Genomic DNA, 11194 nt, shown 5'->3' on the forward strand with positions numbered 1-11194 from the left:
TTACCTTATGTAACTGGTTCTTCAGAATTGTTTGTGCAGATCCCACTCAAGGTGTGCCATGAGCCTTGTGTGTGTGAACATGCTCATAAAGCACTTGCACGCCTTGAGTGGGATCCACACAGATGAAGACTCTAACAAAAAAAAATCCCTCTTGAAGAGGGGAAGCCCAGCTATACTCCAGACAACACAGTCCTAAGTAACACCTCTTCTGTCATCTACGGCTGTTGCCCAGTATCAAGTAGCTACTTTGTTTGTCTACTCAGCCAACGTATGGCTATCCAACTCTTTCTTGTAATGGCCAAATTCTTCCCCCAAAATACGCTTGTTGCGGTTTTGCTGGGAGTTGTTTGCATGGATGTGGCAGCCAAATTTGGCCCTAAATCATCTTAAGAGGCCTGTTCGTTTAAAACCACAGTTGAGTAGGATGATATCAGGTGAATAGCTAAGTTTCAGTATTCTTGTTTCTAAATGAGGAATCGGTGTTGCTTAGGATTTTAAAGATGATGAAGCCCAGCTTGGATTAGACCCACCCAGAACTGTTTGGAGGCCCCTTTGTATCAATATTTTGAAACACTTCTATTCTTTTAAACTGTCTCTGTGTCTCTACAATACCAGCTGTACTGAGTTGCTGCTCCCAAAAACCACTGGCTGACTTACTTTTTTCCTCCATCCTTGCAGGGAAGTCCTCCCTTGGAATGGCACTCTTTCGTCTCGTTGAACTGTCTGGAGGCTGCATTAAAATCGATGGAGTGAAAATCAATGACATTGGTTTAGCAGATCTCCGCAGCAAACTCTCAATAATCCCTCAGGAGCCTGTGTTATTCAGTGGAACTGTGAGGTTAGTAAGACCATAGACAATGGAGATAGAAAAGGGCCATTAGATTGACATGAACCTTGAAAGATTATTTCTGTGGTGTATTGTTCAGTCTAATTTTAAATGTCCCAAGCAGTGGGTTTCTCCCCAGGGCACTAACTAGAGTGACTCAATAGTGTAGCATTCAGCAGTTCATCTTGACTGATTCTTCTGTGGCATATACATCCCTCCTCCTGTGTTCATTTTCTCATTACATTTTGCACCATGTGTGGATAGCAGCAAAGGGAAACTGACTAGAATCCTGATCCTAGGAAACAACAACAGCAGCTTCAGAAAACTGGGTGCCACGGAATTACCATTTGCTGTTGTGTGTGATACCTGGTGCGATATGGTGGTTTGGGAGCAGAAGCTGGGCCTTCTGGCACTGGCCTGCTCCTGCCTTCAGCGTGTGTATTGCAAGAGCCCGGGAGCGGTAGTCTAGTTAGAACGCTTCTAACCTTTTATTTTAGCATAACTGTTCTAACAGGCTTTTAAAACTATAACAAGCTTGTGACACACAAGCAAGTGAAATCTGAGTTCAGGCTGGGTATTGGTAGAGACTCTGAGTTGAGCATGATCATTGCTGTGTGTTGTCTTACATGTAGCCTCCCACTTTAAATCTCCATTAGATTCTGCTTCTTTGTGGGTTTTTTCCACCCTTTTGTTTTTTTGGCCATTTTAACCCTTGTGTGCCAGGAGTGTCTGACTTCCGTGGTGTGACTTGTTGCTGCATTGGGTGGATATGAGCTGTCCATGCTGAGGGGTTAGAACTCCACCGTTTTGTCATTCAGTGTTGATCTGGTGAAAGATTCCTTTTCATTTTCTCCCTCCTCCTCTAGATCAAACTTGGATCCTTTCAACCAGTACAGTGAGGAGCAAATCTGGGATGCCTTGGAAAGGACTCACATGAAGGAGTGTGTAAGTATGATGCATGGTGGGAGGGGGAGGAGAGGAGAAGGGTATGGTTATGTTAGAGAGAGAGAGCGACAAAGATCTTACCTGCATATCCCACTAGTAGCCACTTCTGCTTTAAAGACTTGCAGGTAAAGTTCAATCTGTCCTTGCAGTCTCTTCTGCTTATGGGAAAGGCGTGTGTCACTTTCTGGTCATGAGGTGAGGGTGTGGGTGCATATAGTGAACATTAAAAATCGGCTCGCGTGCCATCTTTGGCACGCGTGCCATCGGTTGCCAACCCCTGCTCTAGCATGTAGGAGCTTGCCCAGCACAGGGCCAAGTTCACGGTTTGCTCTTGATGGGGGAGGATGTCAGGAGACAGGGTATTCATACTGATGTGACTTAAGAATATGCTGTAGGCTTTTATGAATGAGACTTGTTCACCTATTTTAAGCTAATGTCACTGCAAGGTTACCTCTCTTCTAGTCTAGCCCTGCATGTCCAGAATTCTAGTGTAAATTCACAGTAGTGTTATCAAATACATGAGGCATTTCAGCCAGACTTACTAGACGTTCAAGCTATCCGACCTGCTTACTTTAAACGGGTTCTAGTTCTGTGTGGTGTTCGCTTCTTGGCTCTCTGAGCTGTGGTGCAAGTGAAATGATCTGTTTCTTCTGGAAGATGGAGGGGGGGAGAAGCACTTGGACAGCATGGTGAGGGGCACAGGATGGATGGAACTTTTCTTAGCCCTGTGGTGGGATTGAAGTTGCAGAGAAGCAGCATTGCCACTTGTCTTGTTCCCGTGTTGGTGGCGCAACAGCCCAGAACAGTGGCTTCAATCTCCCCTCTTCTTTCCTTCCAGATTGCTCAGCTGCCCATGAAACTGGAATCGGAAGTGATGGAAAATGGGGAAAACTTCTCTGTGGGGGAGAGACAGTTACTGTGCATAGCCAGAGCCTTGCTGCGTCGCTGTAAGGTGAGTGTCTGCGGGAGGGGAAAGAGCTGGAGAGGTCACAGTCACTGCAGCATGAGAAGACTGCTCTCCAGGGCCAAATTCATCCCTGTTCTAATTCCATTGATGTCAAGGGAGTGACACCCAACAGTTAATGTGACCCACAGAGTAGGTGGGGTCAGGAGAGTGGGGAAGGCATTCCTTAGGCAGATGTCAGTTCTTCAGGACTTCCTACGATCCATACGTCTCCCAAGTACTGTATCCAGAGATTTGTTACTTGTTACCAGCTAGAGTCTTAGGCTGTCCTTGTGGCTTAGCCCTGTGCGTGAGAGCACTAGGTTCTGTCTCCCGCCCTTTGCTAGAGCTCGCCAAGATTGTTGCAGCGCTGATACTTTACATGGCTCCATTCACCCTGACGATATCTAAGTCTTTTGCTTGTGGTGTAAGGATCACTTCCCCTTCCACTTAAATGTAACTCCTAGAAGTGGAACATGGGACCTGTGCTGCCAAAATTATCCAGATTTTTGCTCCTTTAGGAGGGGAAACTGAATAATAATTTCAGTGAAGAAAGGATTTTAGGTAGCTCAGAACAGACGGACCCAAGTGGAACTTGACCAGGACTCAGGGCTAAACTGCCTTTTTCTTTTTAAAAAGTGGCTCTCGTTGAGTTTTCACATCCTCAGTTTTTATATCTCATCAAAAAATGGCACCTCCATCAGCACAGTGCCCCCCCACCGCCTTCCCACCTTCATCCCACCACTCAGGCCATCAGATTCAGTGCAAGCTTGGAAGGACCTGTGGTCTCCTCTAAGATCCCCACACCTCTCTCTGCAGTACCCTGGGTTTCTCTTGTATCACGTGAAATACCAATGATGTCCACCTAGCTTAGCCAATGAGATTTGATGAGCTGTCATTCCAGTAGTGTGGTTGTCTGGATCTGAAGAGAAAGAGGATGTCCTTGTTTAACAACGATCCCCTTTAGGCTACTAAAGAGCAATATTGACTAACTCCAGATGGGAGTAGCAACATGGAACCTTGAGAGAGGGAGGTATCCTCAGAAGGGGAATAGTGTCTCTGAACTGTAGTACTGTGTATGAAAACTTCGAAGCAGAGACTAAAGGGAACAATAAATACTATGTGAGTTGCCGTGTTCGAGCTATTACCATAGATAGGTGACAATGAGGGCATGGGCTTGAGCTAAGCGAGGGCTGGATGGTGGGAAAAGGGAAGGAATCTCTTCCTTTCTCAGGCTAGCTAGTGAGAGCTGCTACAAGGTAGGCACCAGCATTAATGGAGTGAGCAGGCCCACAGCACAGTGCTTTTTAGTCCCAGACAGCTGATTGATGATGCAGGCTTCCTAGCCTCCATTCATCTCATCCTCTCTCCAAAAGCCTTCTCCTGAGAGTGCTGGAGGTGCTGGTTCCATCAGGAATAGTTCACTGGTTAAAGTTCAAATCTGAGATTCAGATGTGGAATATAAAACTGAACGAGATTGATGTCTGAGCCCTATGCCACGGCCCCTCCTGTTATAGGGCTGTGGGACAGGCGATCGTAAAATGCTTCCAGCAAACAAGGCCCAGGGAGTGATTGCGTCCAAGGCAGTTACGCAAGATGCCCTTCTCAAGTGCAAGAGGCATTGTTAGGATTATCAGTCACCCTTGTCATGGCAATTAGCAGGATTGTCTTCGGACCGCACTGTGTGCCTGTGTCCTGGGGGGGAGTGGGTTAGCTATAATGTAACACCCTGCATTATGTGCCATTTGCAGGTTTTGATACTAGATGAAGCAACAGCTGCTATGGACACTGAGACCGATGTACTGATTCAGGAGACTGTCCGGGAGGCGTTTGCAGACTGCACTATGCTAACAATTGCTCACCGCCTGCACACTGTGCTGGGCTCCGATCGGATCATGGTGCTAACACAAGGACAGGTAATTAGTCTCACTTTGCCTTTGGGGCTGGCATTGTAGATTGCTTTGGCTCTAGGTATAGCCTGCTTGCTGGTGCTGGTTACATAGCCAGGCTGAGCTTGTCTCTCCACAGTGTGGAAAGCCATGGTACATGTGGCTGTATGTTCTTTCACCCCTTTGGCAGTAGTTCTCTGTGTTGGAATAAGGGACTGCTCCTCATGACAAGATCAAAGGGAATGAATTTTCCTTCTCCCGCTTTTCCTCAAAACACACCAAACCCATTTAGAAGCAGGTATGTAGGAGCAATCTCATCACTTGGAAACTCCACAGGCAGATTAATTCCAGCAGGTGTAAGAGCTGCCTGCATCTCCTTAGGGTTCAGTGCCATTTGCCCTAGCGCTGTTGTGCAGCCCTACAGTAATAACTGGCTGTGAGAGACACGCGTCAGACTTTCATATGGGGGCTCTATTCAGTAAACTCCAAATGTGAAGAACATGGTGAGGTCCTAGAAGTCAGAGAAGGAAAGACCCGTTGGGTCCCACCAAGTCTGTCTGTCTGAGCCTGTGCAGGGTTGCTCACAATTGTACATTCCTAGTGTTTTGTCCAGTCTCAGTTGAAATGTTCCAAGAGACAGGACATCTGCACCCCTGACCCCCAGGAGCCTAGTCCACAGCTGGATCAGTCTCCTCTTAGGAAACTTTTTTTCCCCCTGACGTTTAGCTTACATTTTCTTAATTTCTCCCCATTCCTCCAAGTTACACCCCTGCCTAAGTAATTCCTATCCCTGCTTGACGTTTACCCCCTTCAAATATGTATAGACTGTTACCATGCCACCTATCAATGCCTTGCTGCTGGGGGTCAGAGTTTGCTCTTGCACTCTGGGCCGGTAGGGAGCTGGGAGCACTGCTTCTCATTAAAACTCTAGCTGGCACGTGGAGCAGGAGCCACGTCTAGGCTTTTAAGGCTAATTTGGTGAAGGCACCAAGAGACATCCGTGCCCTCTGAGTAATCATGTGCTCTTATTGTTGCCTTCATCCATTGCTGAGCGCTCTTCATTCCTCCCTCTTTGTTCTGTGCCACTCATTTATGTCAGAACAATGCTCCTAGGGCAGGGACTCTTTCTTCCTGTGGGGCTGGGTGCTTGGCAAAAAATAATAATGGAAACTCTTGATGGTGGTAAGAAAATGAACGAGGGAAGCTAATGGAACACAATTTAAAGTCTTAAAGCAGATGCCATTAGTAGGCTAAAGCCAGATCTGCAAAAGGAGACCTGGATAATGAACCAGGAGGCTGTCAGCTGTTGCAGTCTTTCTAGCATGTGGGCATCCATGGAATGATTTGGAAAAAAAGATGCTGAACCAATAAGGGGTGCCCCAAACTTGGCATTATGCAGTCTGTCTGTGTGGCCTCGGGAGATGATGTGGGCAGGGAGTCAGATTGGGACCTGGAATATAGCTGCCCTGGGCACAGTCCCTTGCATTGAGTTCCCTGGTTCATCACTGTGATGTTAGCATACCCTCTGTTCTGGCTACCTGTTCTATGCTGAATTTCATTAATGAAAACTCCCCACCTTGTTTGTTTTAGGTAGTGGAATTCGACACTCCGTCTGCCCTTCTGTCCAACGAGAACTCGCGCTTCTATGCCATGTTTGCTGCTGCAGACAACAAGGTTGCTGTCAAGGGCTAAAATTCAGGATAAAGTCACTTTAATTTGGAGGGTTCCACTCCCTGCCTGTGGCAGGCCAGCTCCTCCTCCTCCTCCTCATTCTCATTCTCAAAGCAGATTATTGCCTTTTCATCTTTTTAATTTTTAGCACAATGTGTCAAACCTGGAGACTTTTTAAGACCCTGTAAGAATTCTTCCTGTTTTTATTGTATTTATTCCATATTCATATTACTAAATTTTTTTGTTACTAAATGCACTCTACAAATGGCTCAGGGAGCCATAGTTATAAATGTATCAGAGGCCTATAATGAAGCTTTATACATGTAGCTATATCTATACATAATTCTGTACATAGCCTATATTTACAGTGGAAATGTAAGCTGTTTATTTTATATTAAAATGAGCACTGTATTAATAACAGTGCATATTCTTTTCTATAATTTTTGTACAGTTTACGGTACTAGAGAGCTGGCTTTGTTATCAGACTGTATCAGACATCATTTAGTCTCTTACAGCTGGTCTTTTCATAGTGCCGGATTTTCTGCGTGTCTGAATGGAAGTGAAGCTTTGCAGTAGTGTCCTTCAATGTCCCATCGTTATCGTCCTGCACAGGGGGGAAGGGCTCTGTGGTGTAACTCTATTGCATCGTAACTATTGTCAAAGCTGTTTGGAGCATCACTATTGTTCATGGTGGCAGCTGCTGCTGTTGCTTCCCATGATGCTTTCCCAGGGTAGCTTTTTTATGATCCCCTGAGTGGTTCAGGGAGAAGACCACTTCTGGGTCACAGGAAAGTTCCACGATCACTCCGTGTCCTGGTGCAGTGATGGGAATGTAGCAGCTCTTTCGCGTGCAGTGTCCTGGGGCAATAATGGGAATGCAGCACCATTCCCTAATGTATCAATGGAGTTCGGGTTTTGTTTCCATTAAAATAATCAAACTCCTGCTTCGCTGATCTAACTCGTGACCAGAATCTAAATGTTCATAGAACAACCTGCAGTAAAACAATCGCCCTCTGAAGTTCAAATCCAAACCCTGGGTTGCTGGCAGTAAAGTCTTTTCTTTCCTGAGCTGCTCCAGCTGAATCCTATATCTTGAGGCTGCTAATGTTCTTTGACAGGTTGAGGTTGGTTCTTATTGGCATACATAACACTCACTCTTCGTGCTGTTCACTTACACTAAGCTTAAAATACATCAGCGTTTCCTGTTTTGGTCTTGCACACTTATTACCTTAACAACACCCTGAAGTCTTCTGCAGCTTTGAACAGGTTCCTGCTGATCAGGGTGTGACACTGGAAGGAAGCTCTTTTCTTACTGTAAAGAGACCTACCTCAGGTTGCTGAGTCCTCTGTGGTACGTTACCATGATTACTGTACACCATCCCTGTTCTGTGGGGCCCAGGTGGGCGCGGTCACTCCAGTTATAGCTGTGACTTATTGAATGGTCAGCATTGCATGTCTTTGTCAACTTGGACATTTTGTAGCCTTAGCATGTTCGCAAAATGTCTCATCGAGGCAAAAATCTGAAAAAGCGAATAAAACTATTTTGGGTTTTGTAAACTCTTGTTGCGTGAAGCTGTTTCTTTGAGGCACATAAACCGCTGTTGAGCCGCAGGTCTGTTGCGGCCGTTGGCAGAGCTCCACCGCTGAAGAGTTCTCACAATCGGGGGTTTCTCTTGAGGCATCAAGCTGGAGCTGACTTTCCCTTTAGGACAGATCAGTTTCTTTAAGAGTACAGTGGATTATTTCCACGTTGCCCAGTACGGAGGTGCTACAAGTTTAAGTGCTGAGCCGGACAGGGAGCACAGGGGACCCCAGTCTGGCATTAATGAGATTCTGCCCTGTAGTAAGAGTGAGGCCTGAGACGGGAGTGTAGAGCTTACTTAACCACCCTGATAGTCTAGACTGGATCCTGTTTATGCCCATGTCTCCTCAAACCCCCGTTCGCTACCCACACCAACTCTTGTATTTCCGGTTGTGTCACATACAGATTTGAAGGATCTGGGCCTGAGTATAATAACAAAGAAACTGGGGCTGACAGCTCGGCCATCACTACCACAGGGAAACCACAAAAGTAGAAAAGCTTTCTGGGTGTTGGCATGCAGATGAGCAGCACAGAAAGCATCGTTCGTTTCTAGTTTGTTTGTTTGTATTTAATGATCTACTGAGACCACAAGTCGCAGATTCGTTAATGAAGAGTGGAGTGGAGCCTTTCCCCCAAATCCGTAGTTTGGACAGTTCTTGAAAAATCTGCTGTTTTGTCCCACCCTCAGCCTGAATGCAATTGCCAAGTTCAGTTCACACCAACGAGGTAGCACAGGGGCTCCTGCCTTCGGTTCCTAAGCAGAAAGAAAAATATGGAGATGCAGGGAGAACTCAATCAGAAGGTGCAGCTGGGCCCACCCCAGGGCTGTGGAGGTTTCTCCACGCTGCTGTCACTCCCCCCACGCTTTCACCAACCCTGCTGCCCCTTGCTGAATAGACGTGTCCTCAAAAAAACGGGGAGTGGAATTTGGAGTCAGCATGGGTCAGAGCCAGGTTTCCTGTACCCCATCCCTAGAGAGGTGGGCCTCTGCCTTTGAGGGATTTACTTACATTTAGATCCAGCAAACCTCCCTCTTTCACCTACTTCTCTCCCCCCACCCCCCGCCTGCAAAAAAAGAAGTTTCATAGAGACAGAAACAAGTGAGTATAATGTGTGAGAAGCTTGTTACTTCTTGGTTCAAAACGGTTCCTGCCCCTTTCCCATCCTGTGGCAGTAGCACCCATGTTCCCTTGTAATCAGAAAGCAAGTTATGCGGGATATAAAGGCTTCAGAATTGGGGCCTGGAAGTATTTGTTATGCATAAGGTACTATTAGTGCTAACAGAGGCTGATGGTGTATCCCCTCTCCACTTAGGGTGACCAGACAGCAAGTGTGAAAAATTGGGATGGGGGTGGGGGGTGGTAATAGGAGCCTATATAAGAAAAAGACCCCAAAATCGGGATTGTCCCTATAAGATTGGGACATCTGGTCACCCAATCTCCACTCCATGCTGCAATGTTGCTGCAGGGGATAAGTGACCAGAAAGAAGTATAGCTACCCCCTCCATAAACACACACACGTACATCAAAGGTGACAAGTTCCTATCATAGCCACAGCACAGAGGGTGACCAGATTTTGGAAATTAAACAGGGTCCATTTTATTAATCCAGTGGGGTCTGGAAGCTGGAGGCTAGAGCAGGTGATGGACACTTATCACTGTGATTGGGAGGAGAAGGTAGCTACATTTCTATCTGCACTGCAAGCACCCTGGCAAAACTGTGTTCCTTACTTAACTTCAAGGAAGCCATGGGGGTGGAGGGGCTAGGAAGAGAGCAGTGGAAATCAGCAATTTTATTGTACCCTGGCAAGACAAAGGCCTCAAATTTGCAACTGGATGGTTTTGGGCAATGAGATCCAAGGTTCCAGGGGGACCTGTAGCAATTCCACATGGGCAGTGGCTGGATGTCCGAGAAGCTGCACATAGATGCACCCTGCACCCTTCATGGAGTTCAGTCAGTGCTGCTCGAAGCACCATTCTTGAGTAGACTCCCTCTCCTGCTGCTGGGGAAGCTAGTGCCAGGCCCTCTGCATCCACTACCAGAGAAAGTACCCAAGGTCGAGCACCGCACCGGCTCCCAATATTCTGCCCTGGTGCTACCATGCCAGCCTATGACCATGTTTGCCAATGCTGCTGCGACCAGAGGGTTTGAACTGGAGCGCTGTCATTCTACACTCACAGACTAGAAGGAACGCTGGTAGGGACAGGTGGAACCGGGCCTGGTCATGGTGGCAGTTTGGAGTGGGATGGGGTGGGGTGGGGTGTTTGAACTGGGACAGTTGGGAAGGGCAGTTGGAACCAGGCAGGTGTGAACAGCTAGTCAGGAAGTAGCAGTTTAAATTGGGACCTGTGGATCTGCATTAGTTGGCAGTGACAGGTCACAGGAGAGTAAGGGCTTGTCTACACTTGGAAAGCTACAGCTGTTCTGCTGTAGTCTACCTACACCAATGAGAGGGGTTCTCCCATCAGCATAGGTCATCCATCACTCCAAGAGGCGGTAGCTAGGTCTACAGAATTCTTCCACCAGCCTAGCATGTCCACAGCAGGGGTTAGGTGGGTATAGGTACATTGCTCAGGGCTATGGATTTTTCACACCCCTGAGTGACACAGCTGGGCCGACTTAACTTTTTAGTGCAGACCAGGAGTGAGTTTGAACTGGAGAGAGGGAGCTGAGCCATTGGGAGTTGGGGCACCTGGGAGGGAGAATGAGAAATGGCTGGTAAGAAAGGGTCCTTTTGAAGGGAATTTGAAAAGGGGATGATGGCTGGAAGCAACAGATGGGATTTAGGGCAGCTGGGACTGTGACGGTTGGAGTTTGGTTGTGGGGAGGGATGGTCTGACTGGCAGTTGTTGTGGAGGACATTCTGAATGGGGTTTTGGGGAGGTGCTAGTTGGGAATAGGGATGTTCGAATGTGGGCAGTTGGGAAGGGCAGTTTGAATTGGGCACTGGGAGAGCTGGGGTGCAGTGTGTGTATCTGTGGACGTTAACAGACCACTGGGCGGAGCGGGTGTGAAGAAGGACAGCATCAGAGAGGCCTTGTTGTCATCCTCAGGGGACCATGGGCAAGGGCCAGGGTAGCACTGCTGCCACTTGGGTTTGTGTCCTGCCTGTCCCCAGCAGTGTAAATTCCTCTCTGGGAGACAGTAGGCTCTGGGCAGATCAAGGGGTCTGGGCAGCCATTCTGGAGGAGGAGGTGTCTGTGTCATGAGTGGACACCAGGTGCGGGCTGCCCAGCTGGAGGAGGGGGGCAATTGTGTTGTGGATGGACACTGGCTCAGGGTCATTCCCTGCAGGAGGGGGTGTCGGGGTCATGGGTGGGGAGCATCAGTGTGGCAGAT

General features: G+C 47.6%; 1 protein-coding gene across 8 annotated transcripts in view; it reads left to right on the forward strand.

Annotated features, from left to right (window-relative positions):
* The window catches only part of ABCC5 (ATP binding cassette subfamily C member 5), a 76154-nt gene extending 68318 nt beyond the window's left edge, over positions 1–7836 (forward strand). For all 8 annotated transcript variants that reach the window (XM_034781425.1, XM_034781424.1, XM_034781423.1 and 5 more), the window contains 5 exons: positions 679–838; positions 1693–1771; positions 2610–2723; positions 4466–4630; positions 6194–7836. In XM_034781425.1, coding sequence (XP_034637316.1) covers positions 679–838; positions 1693–1771; positions 2610–2723; positions 4466–4630; positions 6194–6295 — 620 coding nt within the window. In that variant the 3' untranslated portion in view covers positions 6296–7836. The remainder of the gene's footprint in view (positions 1–678; positions 839–1692; positions 1772–2609; positions 2724–4465; positions 4631–6193) is intronic.
* Positions 7837–11194: the final 3358 nt, after the last annotated feature.

The sequence above is a fragment of the Trachemys scripta genome, chromosome 9 (genome assembly GCF_013100865.1).
Source record: "Trachemys scripta elegans isolate TJP31775 chromosome 9, CAS_Tse_1.0, whole genome shotgun sequence".
NCBI lineage: Eukaryota > Metazoa > Chordata > Testudines > Emydidae > Trachemys > Trachemys scripta.